Source organism: Crassostrea angulata, chromosome 6 (assembly GCF_025612915.1).
Source record: "Crassostrea angulata isolate pt1a10 chromosome 6, ASM2561291v2, whole genome shotgun sequence".
Lineage (NCBI taxonomy): Eukaryota > Metazoa > Mollusca > Bivalvia > Ostreida > Ostreidae > Magallana > Magallana angulata.
Genome location: NC_069116.1, coordinates 3,531,988 through 3,547,852, shown reverse-complemented (window position 1 = coordinate 3,547,852; position 15,865 = coordinate 3,531,988). Strand labels below are relative to the sequence as shown.

General features: G+C 31.2%; 1 protein-coding gene across 1 annotated transcript; it reads left to right on the top strand.

Moving 5' to 3' along the window:
* Positions 1-5,826: 5,826 nt before the first annotated feature.
* On the top strand, positions 5,827-14,613 carry LOC128190773 (multiple epidermal growth factor-like domains protein 11). The gene is made up of 7 exons (XM_052862963.1): positions 5,827-6,174; positions 6,481-6,533; positions 9,440-9,601; positions 9,877-9,933; positions 10,687-10,768; positions 10,861-10,892; positions 14,594-14,613. The coding sequence occupies exons 1-7, from the start codon at positions 6,074-6,076 to the stop codon at positions 14,611-14,613; spliced, it is 507 nt and encodes a 168-aa protein (XP_052718923.1). The 5' UTR covers positions 5,827-6,073.
* The last annotated feature ends 1,252 nt before the right edge of the window (positions 14,614-15,865 follow it).

The following is a 15,865-nucleotide window of genomic DNA, read 5'->3' as shown; positions in this document are numbered from 1 at the left end:
TAATTAAAGTGCATTGATGAATTTCAGATTTGTTTTATAGAAGATAAATCACATCAGCGAGATGTTATTTTATTTCTGTAAGATATGATTCCTATTTGCAAAGCAAAGAACTCTATAAATGATAAAATAATCAATGATAAAGTCGAGTAACATTTTTAATTTGTAAATTTTACACATTAGTGGCACTGGTATCGATAACCTCTCCCGAACGTTAATTGCTTCTCAGAATAAGAGCCATACAGTTAAACTGAAAAGCTATGAAACATTTGGGTAAAATAATAAAACGCACCTTATGATAATCAATATAATTTAGCATTATATCATAAATGAGAACGTTGTGTATAAAATAATATAAACAAGTGGTATAAAGGAAACGTTTGGTATAGGGTTCTATAAACAGGTGATATAATGAGGTGATATAATGAGAAACGTTGTTTCTGATTATCCCAGTCTAGCAAACACCTGTCCCTTAAGTCGCCTGTTGCTGTTTAAACACTGTTAGCAATGTTAACTTGTAAATAGTATATTCTAGTGTTTTAATTTTTCATTCACATTGATTAATCTATCTACAGGAATTCATAACGTAAATAAAGGTGTATTCCATTGAACGTGATTTCATTCAAATTGAATGCAATAAGGTTCCCCGTCCAGATCCCTCATAATGTCTAATGTTTGTACACAGATCTTAAAAACTAAAGATTAAACAAGTATTTACATCAGCATGGCATGCAGTTATTCAGTGAATGGAATTATTGGGCTACAACATGAGGTCACCGTTTTTACTGGTAGTTGTAGTTTGATAGTACATTTCAACAAATATTTGTCAGCAGTGTCTTTCGGCTGTCAGACGAAGTTAGCAACCTTGTTTTAATGCATATATAGAGGGTCTGATTATTTAAAAATGTTTATTTTGAATGAATACATGTATAAATTAGATTAGAAACATGTCATGAATGGATGATTACCGTAAATAAAAAAAAATAAAGTCTCAGGGGTCTATACTTGGGTGATGGAAAGGGGGGGGCTGTTCTCAAAGGTCCTGTACTCCAGCACCTGTGCTTTTCAGTAGATTGATACTTATTACTTGCATTTTAGCTCACCTGAGCTGAAAGCTCAAATGCGCTATTCTGATCACATTTTGTCTGTCGTCCGTCTGTCTGTCTGTCCGTCTGTAAATTTTTCACATTTTCAACATCTTCTCAAGAACAACTGGGCCAATTTCAACCAAACTTGGCACAAAGCATCCTTAGCCTAAGGGAATTCAAAGTTGTGAATATTAAGGATCACGCCCTTTTGCAAAGGGAGATAATTATGAATTTATGAAAATTTTCGAGAAATTTTCAAAAATCTTCTTCTCACGAACCATAAGACCAGGAAAGCATCCTCAGGTAGTTTAGATTCAAAATTGTGAAAATCGTGACCCCGGGGGTGGGTGGGGCCACAATGGGGGGGGGGGTCAAAGTTTAACATATGAATATATAGAGTAAATCTTTAAAAATCTTTTCCTCAGAAACTATTCAGCCACGCGGGTATGATAAGGCAACTCTCAGCGATCAAATTTCTCTGATCGATATGACGTCACAATAAGCAGCATGATGTCATATCTTACTCAGAAACTTGTCGATTTTAACTTTATCTCTGGTTTAAATTATAAAAAGTAAAGGCATAAAATATCACTAGAAACTCTTCTAACTGAATATATCTTCGATTTCTCTCTATTGCGTATAATTATCATTGATGACGTCACAAGCATGTTTAATAGAGAAGATCATGTCGGGAGACAAATCATCGGAATGCAGTGTAAACAATGCCGAAATAAAACTTATTTTATACAGATACCTTAGGTTTAGAAGAGTTAGTTAGGATATAATCAGGATAATACAGGCATGGATATTTTGTTTAATTAGCGAGTTTTATAAGGTAAGCAGATCGACATTTATATGGCTTGACCAGCCTTTCCTCTGTCAGTGTGTACAAAAAAAGACAAAAGTGTAACACTACCCCGGATGTCATGAAAGATGACTTTGGTAAAAATCAACGGTATATGACCTAAACTACTTGAAAAGTGCTGCTAGAATCCTGTGCTTCGATGTTTTAAATGCAAAATACGTAGTATTTTCAATGAAATTATAGAAGTTGAGAGGGTTTCCAATAAATATTTACAATATTTATTTTATGCGATTAACAATAGGATTCTAGCAGTAATACTAATAAACATGAAGTAATTGCCGATCAAATTATTGTACCAAACATACAAATGAACTTCGTGGTAGTGTTACACTTTTTGATTTTTTGTTAAGGTAAAAAAGTGATCTATTTTTAACTGTCACGTGATACCATGGTACGGCAGCTTCAAAGATCGAGTCGAATCCGAAGTTGAAAAATAATATCTTGGTGAACACATTCACTTGGTATTCATATTCCGCACAGTTTTCATAAAAATAAGCAGTTTTTAAATTGATCATAATTTTGACTGTCATTAAACTCGGAGTTGCCTTAACCTACCCGCGCAGGAAAGCTGAAACTTGGGTGAAAGCATCCTCAGGTAGTGTAGATTAAAAAAAAATTATGACCCCCGTGGGTAGGGTGGGGCCACAATGGGTGATCGAAGTTTTACATATGAATATACAGTGTAAATCTTTAAAAATCTTTTCCTCAGAAACTAATCAGCCAGGAAAGCTGCTGACACTTGTGTGGAAGCATCCTCAGGTAGTGTAGATTTAAAGTTGTGAAAATCTTGATCCCCAGAGGTAGGGTGGGGCCACAATGGGGGATCAAAATTTAACATAGGAATATATTGAGTAAATCTTTAAAAATTATCTTCTCAGAAACTAATCAGCCAGAATATTCTTTATAATTGTTAAGACTTTGGCCCCAGGACAATTCTTTGGCCTTACAAGAAGGTTAAGAGTTTGATGAAGCTTTATATCCCGTATATAAACTATTGTTAAGGATCTTTTTGAGAACTGCAATACTCAACATGTGATATGACTATAAAATCATCCTGTTAGAAAAGGGACTAATGATTATAAACATAAGAATATCCAGGGGGGGGGAAGGATTTTATTTATACAGGATCTACATGTATTATTGTACATTGTCCAGATAGTTTATATTGTGACTCCATTAAGCTGATTTTATCATACCTATTGTTCCTCAGGTGAGCGATGTGGCCCATGGGCCTCTTGTTCTTAAAGTATGAGTAAATTCTCTTAACCTTATTTTGTGAAAATAGTGTAATATCTATTTGTTTTGTTAATTAGATACTTGCAACATTAATTCATTTCACTACCACTCAAACGGTATACAAATGCCCTACTATTTCTATTTTTCTTTTAACTTGAAACCGAATGATATTTTTGGTGATTATTTTAATAACTGCATAAAAAACATATATTCTACATTGAATTCATTCGATATTTAAAACTTGTAAGTCTTATTTAAAAGAGTACTCATATTTATGAATATTGTATGTAAGCTTTAGTTTTCAGGTATCTTTGATATGCTTTTTTACTCTTTGATTTATTATTCGATTCTTATGAATGTATATACACTACATGTACATATCACGTTCACAAGTTTTGTTGAAAGTAAAATAAAAAAAAATAAAAATGTTGTTGGTTGTGGACAGACACCGAAAACAACTTTTCCCATTAAGTGACCCATTTCATATTAAAACAAGAAAAGTAGAAACAAAATTCGCCATGATCGACAGCGGATGTAAGAAAATATTTATTCAATGACAAGATTAAGTTCCTGCAATGAACACTACTTTAACAACTCATACCACAGACAACTCAGAAATTGTGACACAATATAAAAAACCGTCAACAATAAAGCAAAACTGAGATATTTTTAGTAGAAGATGATGGAGCGTAAAAGACATTGACACTCAATGACGAGTGATTGGTAAGCTTTGATTTATACCTAACCTAACGTGATTTAACATGGATAACGACAAGTTCACAATAATCCACCGAATGTTTCTATAAATTACTTTTGTTTGTATACCGTATCTGTACTTTGGATACCTATCAAAAGCAAAAAGTGTTTCAATGGTACATTTTTAACATTTGTTACCACGCTGATCAACAACGGAAATCAGACTTTGATCTTTCATAGACTGACTATGTTTTGCTAATGTTGTTACGCAAACGGTATACCTTTTATTTCTAATCTTATCACATATTATGTATTATTTCAATGCATACAACTCATTCTTTTATTTTATTTTTTAAAGTTATTTCAAGGGTTTTATTTCTCGATGCAGGTGTAGAAATTAATATTATAAATCAACAAATTCTGACAGAATTAATGCTTAGTTTTTCATGTTTAGATGACATCTATGGCACAGGAGTGTGCAGGTAGTCCAGAAAGACTGTAATATAGATTGCAGTTAATTTCTCATCGGTCAGAAATGTAAAGCATTTTTTTAAAAGCCCTTCGAACATCTCTTAGTGAATGTAGAGATCAGGTACTGATCAACCGTAGGAGCACAATCAGGTCAAAAGCTCTCTTGAATATTCTTGGTCAAAACAATGACAGAAGTAAGAAATTAACAAGTTTTTAATTTCCTAAGTTATGTATCAATATTTTTAAAGTAATTCATAAGCTGACAAGCATGACTAGAATAAAGGTCTTGTTATTTATTATTTATCTTTGAACGGAAATGCATGTAATAGTACTAATTTTCCTACAGAATCGGATTTAACCAGCTGTTTTTATTTTTCAGGAAGGAAGGTTGAAGTAATTACAAAAACAGAGTTTACGCAACAAAAACAATGCTATATATAAATAGACAGCTGACTTTCTTATACAAACTCCGATTTCATAATCATGAAATGGAATACAACAATTTGTTATCTATTAAATGACGCATTTTCATAACTAGCTATGCTTTGTTTGTGATGTAGGCGTTTCTATGATAGATTCAAAGAGAATTAACCAAATTTTCTTATACCCCATGGTGGCTTTTATCTCAACATAGCAAATGTTCCCTTATAATAAGTTTGGAGTATTGTTCAATATTCCTGTAAAAAATCACATAGTATTTATATTTTAGTAATTATGATACGTTCAAAATATCGTCCATGATTGCTATGTTTAATTAAACAAAAATAATTTATTTGCATTTATTATATCCCTAACTTTTGCTACGCATGATGAAAATGTGATTTGCCAAATCATTAGTCCCAATATATAACAATATTTAATTATGTTGTTCTCTATTATTTGCATTAAAATTCACGTTATGTTGTTGTTATAACGGGTTTAAAATTAGGTTATAATATTTTGAGTTTAACAGCAATATGCTTTAAATTCTACGTTAATTTTTTTCTTCAAAATTGATTGCAAAAATAACGTCAAACAAATGCAATGAGAAGTGCACTTTGTTCAATTAATTAAGATATAAACACGTTAAAACGTTCAAACGATATGAACTTGGTTGGTCACGTAATTAAATTCTGATAAGCCCAAAAGGTATAAAGCATAGGTTGTACATAATTTATCAATGCCATGATGTCGAAGAGTTATTCCCCTTGTCACACTATCTGATTAAACATCAAATCTTTACATGATACATGAAATCTAAACTTTTGAAACTGTTAAAAATTACTTTTGAATAGATTTGGACTTGTTTGTATTCTGATAAAAAAATAGATAATACAACAAAGCCAGATATGCTTATTTCTATGATATTATATTGATTAATGCAGATTTGAACTGTTTGCTTGAACATATACAATTCTTTCTCTGAATGATACGACGCTTAAAATAAGGACGTATGAATTTATAATTAGGACATCATAAGGTACTGCACTTCTACATGAAATATTTTTGATTTTTTTGCCCAAAGTAAGTACACAAAATTAATGATGAGGAAATAAACACGTATGTGTTTGTAATATAATGAAGTGAGCAGTCAAAGTACGCGTATCATTTACTATAAGCTTATGAGCAACAACTAGGAAATACCTCCGACAACGTTTGACCGTTCTTTGTGAAGCACTGTACAAGCGTGTTTCCCTTTGTTTCTTGCTATGTTTCATTTGAACAGCAACCAAAATTAGTAATGGAACACCGTTCATTGATTTGTTTGATGTATTGTGTAAGCTTTTCTTTGACTGTCTGCACAAATATCACTGGACCAGGAGTATGTATGCAACCGAACAGGTTGGTTTATGCTTTAATTGAATTGAATTCTTATCAACGAACGTTTTTCTCAAAATCAAACATTGAACATTTGCAAACATGAACATGAACGACAGAGCAACAATGTGTGAAATAAATCTGCGTAGAATATAATCCACAAGACTGAAAGTGGGCTTGTGCTCATTAACCTTAAAATTATTTGCGATGGGTTTTCATACCATTTAATGAAAAGGTTTAGGGTTAATTACAGGCTTATTTTTTATGCTTGACTATTTTTTGTGCTAACCGTTAATGCTAATGCTAAATTAAAGATATATTATGTTTCAGCTCAATCATCACATGTTGTTTTGGATATGTTCTAAAAGAAAACATGTGTTTCGGTGAGTAAAATTGTAAATCGTTTGAAAGAATGTAGCTTTCATAAAGATATGTTCTTGGATGTGTTAAATTCATTATAAAACGTTTATTTAGTATCACTCTAATCTTCATTTCATACTATTATATTTTTTTAAAATAAATGTTTTGTTTGCTCATTCTCTGTCGACGTTCTACAAAAAACAAACCAACCAAAATTGCTTTATAGAACTAACAACGAGAATTATATTTCAGGTCAATTAGTGTAAATGATTCACGAATTTTATTATCAATCGTCTGTTTATTTGACAATGGATGTAATCCATGTTTAAAAAGATATGATTTGCTCAATATTTTGTCTGTCGATATTAAGACGCTTAGACAATTTTATTTTATCAATCCAATTATTCAGAGATCTATATCAAATTTAAAAATCCGATAATGAAAATTTAATAAACACAGTGTAAGAGATAGTAAAGACTATTGTCTATTATGCAAATACCATTTCAACGGTGGTTTGATCCTATTACGGTGATAAATTTGTAAGAGAATACATTTTATCTTGAAACATTAAAATTCATGAATTTTTTACACTGTCAAACAGATCATATAACCTTATAATTCTATCAGTTCAATCGAATTTTTGCAAAAGGGCCAGGTCGAGGTCACTACCAAGGTCACTTCTCTCAACGAAAATGATGATAAAATTAAATGTAGTTATCTGCAGTTATCTAGACACATGTATCAGATATGAAGTTGCTTTTCTTTAGTGGAATAAAAGGGAAAAAAAGTTTGTCTTTAAGCTTTAACACTACTATATCACAATAATAGACTCGAACTTTTGGCCTTTGATACCGAAAAATAGGAAAAGTACTGAAATTTGTTTTATATATTTTAAAAAATATTTGTCTTAGAAGATTACCATTTTGTTTTTAATTTTTAAATCAATTTTCGCTAATTGATAATCAACAAAAATTGCTCAAAAAATTTCCAAAATCATCTGGATTTTCTGGATTTTACAATCTTGCGCATGCACATTGCATTCTCGCTAAATCACGGGAGGCTTTTTATTTTATGTTTCCACAATTTCACATTTTGCATGGATAAACTCAGAAACGATAATACAAATACGTGTAAATTATTTTCATTGGAAATTTGCTCTATATTCTGTTATTAAAAGAAGTTACGGAAAATTACTCTAGCACATTTCATTTAATTTGATAAATCCCGATGTGTGTACACGGTGTATATTTTTAAAGCGAGTTATAAACGTTAGTGGAAAAAGTGTTGAATTCTTTAATAGTTTGAATTGAATTTTAAGATGAAATGTATCTACAGCCTCAAAATAGTTTGTAAAAATAAAAAAAAAATTGACTGTTTTTTTCAATGCAATTTCATTACTTTTCTCCAAAATCGTTTAGGAAAAATTCTGCAATTTTTTTGCTACATTAGGGTATATGGAGGCATTTTAACTGTGGTGAAATCCTGTTCCGAGACACAGCTTGTTTATTCTAACTAAGCAGAGTATAGTGAAATTAGTTGTAGGCTTAAAGCTTGGTTCTGTAAATGTAAACAATACGGTGTGTCGATGTATCTATTTCATAATGTACATGTAAATTTCCGATAACATATGCAATGTCAACCCGTGCACGCATGGGTCAAAGTCTAGTATAGTACTAAATCGGAAGAAATATTTAAACTTAAATTAATATTGTTAAGCCCGCATTTTGGCTATTTTTTTTAAATTTTGAAAATATTTTGTTTATCTTTTTTATGCTTTAATTATGACAAATGTTTCTGATTTTTACATTAAATGAGAGAGAAAATCCGATATTAGTTTTTCACATAGATCTTTTTATAGAGTGAGGGCTTAAAAGCTAATAAAAATGTTGTTTGATAGTTTAATCAAATTTTAAGAACATATTTGAAACCCAAGTATCTTATCATTAGTTCACATTATTTGCAAAAAAGTGATACCTACGCCAACGTTCCGCCAAAATATGGTCCTTGTTAGATTTTAAACCTTCATTACTATTTCTATCAAAAGTGTTGTGATACTAAAAAAAAAAAAATATGATATTTTAATGTCCTTTTATCTTCATTTAATGAACAATTAATCAAATTAACTTTTGATAAGTCGAAAACAGTGTCTTAACAATATGTAACGACATTTATTCACAAAATTTTAAGAAGTTCATTTCCTTTGCCGCTCTCTACACTTTCGAGCAACTAACCTTTTTTACAATGTTTTTTTCTAATTATTGCAAAGATTACGATTTGCAATTGCCACTTTTATCTATGAACTGAAAACGCAGACTTCTTATTTGGGAAAATTCAGGGTTTTTTTAAAGACGAACAACGCTTGATACATCTTGACATATACAATTTCCTGCTTATACTAATTAGCATTTTAGATCATTTTAGATCAACTGTTTCGTACTGCAACTTCAATAAAACTTATTTCATCTTTTCAGATTTCGCTCGAAAAAATTTCGTTTATTCAATTTTATCTTATGTCATTTATTGATATTTTATCGTTAATGATTTGTTTGTTTTAAGAAAGATTGTTTTATTTGTTAATAGATAAACAAGCAATTTTTTTCTTTCTTTTTTTTTTTTTTTTTTTTTTTTTTTTTTTTGACTTGTCGTATGTACTGTTTGGCGTTCGTTTATAGACATGATAATACATTTATAATTACAACAGTTTAAAATTTTCAGTAATATTGAAGACAGCAATCGATTACAAGTTGTTCTGCTGCAAATTGAGTATCATAAATCAAAGTATATTGCTTTATAAATTATTTCTGTTTTACCCATTAATGTTTTAGCTCATTGTCATGTGTGTAAAATACCTTAATACAATGAAGTTAAATTAGTTAAGACTCACCATTTGGGTTTATTAATCATTCGTAATGACAATAAATCGTTGCAGAGTGTGAACCAGGCACTACAGGTGAAAACTGTTCCAAGACCTGTCAGCCTGGATATTTTGGACTTTTTTGCAGTAAACCATGCCTTTGTGTCTCTGAAATGTTTTGTGATCCTATAAGGGGTTGCCTTTGTAGCTCAAACAGTGTTAACTGTACAGATCAAGGTACTCGTATATCTTTTTAATTTACAAAAAACAAATGCAATACTTAGTAAATCCTAATAATTTTTTACGTGATTTTTGGCACAACATGCCAAAACAAAAACAAAATTATATGCATACGCTTTAGAGATATGATGCACAAAAATGATAACGTAATAGTTTGTGAAGCTCTCTGATATTACTTTTGCAACATAGAAGAAAACCAGAAAATAGGGTTTATTCAAGGAAAATGGAATAACGGTTTAACTCTTTACGGATAGATCAATGTGTATTTACAGATCAGAAATTGTCAACAGAAAATGCCGAGAATTCAACGGTTTATAAGTCAAATCATAGTAAGTACGTACAAAACACCATAAGATTTTGCTAAGCAAGAGCAAGTAAGAAAGAACTATTTAGATTATTCAATCATTTATTATTCTTCTAAATATTGACGAATTCGGCTTTCCTCCGTGGACCTGTTAATGAAACTGGTTAAAATCTGGTTAAAGATTCTTGATTTTGTGGTCCTGGTCTCTATGCTAATTACAAACCAACCACTGTTTAGCTTACGGAATGATTTTTTTCTGGTGTCCTCACGGTGGATTTCCAAATTCATTCCATCACTCTCTGAAATTGAGACGTAGTACACAATTAATAACGTTTAACACTTTTGAAGAGAGCTCGTCTTAAATATTTTCGTTGAATAAGAAAACACTGCACATTTTATCATATTAAGATAGCTTTGTCATTTTATGGACAAGGGTTTTCTGATCCGACCGTTTGGATCAAGGTACTGCTATGATAGATAGATAGATAGATAGATAGATAGATAGATAGATAGATAGATAGATAGATAGATAGATAGATAGATAGATAGATAGATAGATAGATAGATAGATAGATAGATAGATACTGGCATAGGAAAAACATAAAGCATACTTAATTACCTTATGGTCATTGATCTAGCCATATTTGTATTGTATAATTTTAAATATCAAAACAAATATTTACGATAAATTATTTGCCTGCGTCATCCAACGGTCATTTACGGGGTGTTTCATAAAGTATAGTTTGCGTAATTAAGTTGTAACTTTTTTTAAAAACAGAATCACAATTCATTTGGGATAACATCCTCCCCTCGTTGGTATTTGCTATCACAGTATTGGTCATCAGTATTATATGTATCAGGTATGAATATTATTTATCTGAGCATTACAAAAACTGATAAATATATTCATTCCAAATAAGGACTATATGAATACTGTATTTTTGTTATGTAGATTGCTGTATTCAAAGATAATGAAAAGAAAAGGTAAACATGTTGGGATATACCAAGCTAGCTTTAAAATTTTTTTTGTTTTTTGTTTTTTTGGTAAATAAAAGAATGCAATTCAGTGGTACTGGTCAATCGTCAAGCTCTGTAGTAATGATGACACTTTCTATTCAGATATACAATCCGCGCAGAACGCGCAAAACATGCAGACAGACAACCCGGCGCCTTGTCTAGGGTTAAACCCGGATGCCCTTCCACAGCAAACCATAAAAGGTGTAAATATAAACTGCCATCTACAGAATAACACCAAGCAAAGAGATGATGAAGAGATGAATAACATTAGCTGTAAAGCAATTCATAACCAATCGTCAGATCGACAAACAGACAAAAACACACATCCGTGTAAAACAACCATTAACCATTCTGTAAACACAAAACAAGGGAAACAGAAAAATGGCGGTAAAACTGTGATGTTAAAGTTTCCTGACTCAGCGTCTGATTCAGCTTCTCGCAAAAGAAAAATGCAAGTAAAATATTCAGTAACCCAAGAACCGTCTTCCGATAAAGAACTATATGCGAATCAAGCTCATTTGACTCGTGCAAACAAATCTTATACACCAGACAGTCCGATGGACAAATAGGACTCTGAGGTTAAGTAGTCTATATAACATATGACAACATTCCAGCATTGTAAAATTCTAGTCTGTCTGACAAAACAAAGCAGAGGGATTAAAATGATGTTAAAACAATTCATAAAGTACTGAAAGCCGGGCTCTTTTGGTGTGTCTTTACGCATATTGTGTAGTAAAGACTGAAAATCGCTCTCTTTCATACGCATTATATGTGTCCAAAATGCATACTCTTGTTTTTAAAATACGTTATTAATAAGAGAACTAAAAATAGATAGAGAATTCTCTCGAAATTAAAAGGAAACAAAATGCCAACACTTTTGAGAAAACGTGGCTCTTTGTGTAACTATTTGGTATAGCGGAAGCTTTTACTTTGACGCTCTTTAGTTTTCTGTTTACTTTTGAAGTTGTGCTTTTTATAGTAACATTGGCGATTTGCCTGCCTACAGCCAGGACTCTGCTTAAAATGCGAGGAAAGAAGTAAAATGAAAAACTACAAACGTAAATTACAATGTGGAGATATTTATATTTAAACTTAAGCTTGTGTGTATTCTAAATAACGCTAAATTATGTCAAGTAATTCTTACATTTGCAGGCATATTTTAAAGAAAGAAAAATAATTAAATTTAATTCAGTTGAAACAAAAGCATTAACAATGTTACGTTTTGCTTTGTTTAATTTGAATTGTAACATTGTCAGATTGCACAACATTTGCTCCAGTAACCAAGCATTGATATAACACAGATCAACGACTCAATCATTTGACTGCAGAATGAAACTCTGACTGCTTTTATCTTAAATAAAATGTTGTCAAAATTGTACTGCATTGATTTTTCTTAAATTTGTCCAACCTGACATAAAAGTATCTCCGGATGTACATGCACCGAGGGAAATAAGCCTATGACAAATGTAAACCAAGGAAGTTTTCTACGTATTACAGCTGTCTTTTTTAACTGAAACTTGGAACAAATAAGGAAGAACCAGGTATGAGTGTTTTCTTAATCAATCTTAACAATATATACAGTTAAATCAACCATATTTGTGAACATCAAATACGAGTAATACGTGTTTAACAATGTGACATGCTATTTACAAAGTCAATCCTTAAACCTTGCTTCAATCATATTTGGTATTTATTTTCTTTAACATTTAATGTCATCTCATTTATCAACGACGTGTTGAAACAAATTTTTATCAAAACCTTATAAATGTTCATGTGGATCAATTACCTTAAAATTTGGTTTTACTCAGTATATAATCAAAAAATATTGACAAATATATTAATTTCTTTTCAATTTGAATATATGTCCCTTTTAAACAGTTTATTCAAGCATTGCATTAAAATATTCAGATTTCATAAAATATTATTGAACTATTTATTTCTAGTTATAATTGATACTTTTAATTCTAAAAACGAAAACTAATTGAAGTAACATACGGTATACGTGTATTTAATGTATTTCAACCATATTTTATTTTTATCACTTTATAAATGTTAGGTTGTGACAAGATCGTAGTTCTTAACTGTAAAGTCATGCTAGACTTACACTCTAAAAGCAATTACACCGTACATGTATACAAACTTCCCTTTGTATTTTACACATGTTCATACCATTACCATAACCCCTTGGGCCAGGAAGCGGCCACAAAATTAAGTTTTTAACTTTACATATTTATATTCAGTGTATATTACCCCTTATATTTGCATTTGAAATCTGCAACGTTCAATTTTCTATGTTTTCATCTACCAAGTATTATTTCCTCTATTCCTTACGGAAACTTATAGTTAATTAATAGCTGTATAGAAACAGCCCGACTGAAATCTACACGCCCTGTTCATCGATTGGTCAAAATCTACAGCGACCTAAGAAAGATCACGGACTGCATAATATAATCATGATGATGTCAGATTCCAAGTCTCACAAGAGACGATTTCACTGTTTCTTTAAGCTAACGTACTAATGTACATTAACAGTGATTTAGTGAATTTTACTAACTCTTCAAAATCAATTTATTAATTAGCTAAAAGAAAGATGTTAATATAAACAATAAATTGCTTAATTTGATGATTCATTCGGGTTATGAAAATAGCGATTAGTGCAAATAAAATTACATAACCCGCGAACGGGGTTTATGTATTTTTTCTGCAGAAAGGAAAGCATTTTATTGTTTAAATGAATACACTTTGCTAATTCATGCGTCATGGGCACAGATACAAACGTTTTCACGTTTTTTAGTAAATTTATTTTTGTAGGATTGAAAGAAACTTTCAATCTTTCATAACCAAGTCAATATGTACTTTCGAAATACGATTATTAATATAAATCTTCTTCTTCATCAAAAAAGATTTTTCTCCAAAAACTTTCTGGCTTTATACTTTTGTCGCGGAAGCTAACTAAATAACATGTTAATATGGATGTTCCATGTACATGTATGTTTCATATCTTTAAATTAAAGCGCAAATCATGGCTTTAAAGCGGCGATTGACAATATCTCATAAAATTACACATCAGTATGAAAATATAAATATAAGCATTAAATGCTTATTTTTGAATGTCGTCGTTCCTATGACAAACCAATTTCAATTTGTCTGCACCACTTGGTGGTTCATAGGACCGAATATGAAGATGTCCAAGTAGTGTAGTGGACAATGTAATCGCTTGTCACCGCTGCGACTCGAGTTCGATCCTCGTGATCGACAGTGGCTGTAAGTGATAGGGTATGGCTGTCGCCATCTTGGACACGTGGGTTCTCTCCGGGTACTCCGGCTTCTTCCAACCCCAATAACCCCCCCCCCCCCCCCCGCGCTTACATCCGTGCCAACGAGAGATATTAATATGAGTTGTAGAACTTGCTTGTCAATCGTTGTAAAATAAATAAAGATCAGTTTATAGGACCGAAATTACTACTAGAAACGGTCACATCTTTGTAAAAGCGAGCTAATGTATAACATTGTATTCAAATATTAGTCTCAGTTGAACCAATGACCTGGTCCCGACGTCACCAACTTTCCTCAAGTCAATACTCAGCTTCAATTTTGAGATTTGAATTTATGCACTTCTCATATAAGGATTTGTGTTGAGGACTGAGTGCGTGATTTGAACATTTTAGTGGCCGTGGTGCCAGGTTGATTAAAGTTAAGTTTGTTCAAGTCTTGGCTTATAATAATCATAAGGGTCAAAAAGAGGTAATATTACCGACTTTGAATACTTTTCAAATTTACATGGTAATTAATTGGAAAAAAAATGATAAACAATACACATTGTTAGTCTTGTGAGTGCTAGAAAAAAATATAGGATTATCGGATTATGCATACAACTTTCACCTGAAATGACAAGCGACTAATTAAGCATGCCATTTTAATAACTAAAAATCTTTACCTTTTCCGAGCTTTCTTTAAATTTAAACATTGTGAACTAAAACGTTATTGTATTGATGTATGAGCTGCTATGCCTTGTATCTTGAGTCAAACTAAATCTTCCAAGGGTAAATAGAGAGATATCATGGATTGTCACGCTTTGCTAGCGAAGATGATCCCGTTGATATGTCCCAATAATGTACCCTAACGTTTAGATATCATCATATGGATATTTAATCATCACATACTTTGTATATCAAATGAAACTTTTAATTTAGAATCCCATTTAAAAAATTTTAAAAAGTTATTAGAATAAAACTGTATATTAAAACATTGAAATGTACATATTTATTTATATTAGCGACACCGCTTTCTTGCTACATATCTTCAACTAATATAGAAATGCATACCCAACTTTTCCTTTCCTGTCATATTGTTAAAATCACAGACAAATCGTTAAAGTAACAATGTAAAGTAACAATGTAAAAAACCTGTTCTTTGTTACAGTACTTGACTCATATTTAATGAAGAAAAATGAATGGGTGTTTAATTCCAATCCTAAATAATGAATAAATTCCTTTTGATATTCTAACCAAGATCACCATCCTGAAACTATCATTGATACATTAATTTCATAGATTTATTTAATAACATTGTTATTAAATAACTGGAATTATTAAAACTCTTTGGGACACTTTTAAAAAAAAATAAAACAAAACAATAGCCCTACACAATTTGTCAAGTGGTACTTGAGAAATGTCACAGATACCAAACACTTGACTGACACCGCACAATTGCTTCAGATAACGCTCTTCGAAATTTACTTCAGAATATATAAAAATCTAACAAAGGCAACCTCTATCTACAATACTGTTTTGATGTTTATGTGTGTGTAATATGAAAATATACTTTCCTGTAGCAATTAGGTTTAGCTTAAGCTATATCATATATATCTAGGGTTTGTTTTTTGCGTCATTGGTCGTAATAGAAAAGTGGTTTGTTTAATCTTGAGTGTAGTTTGTTAT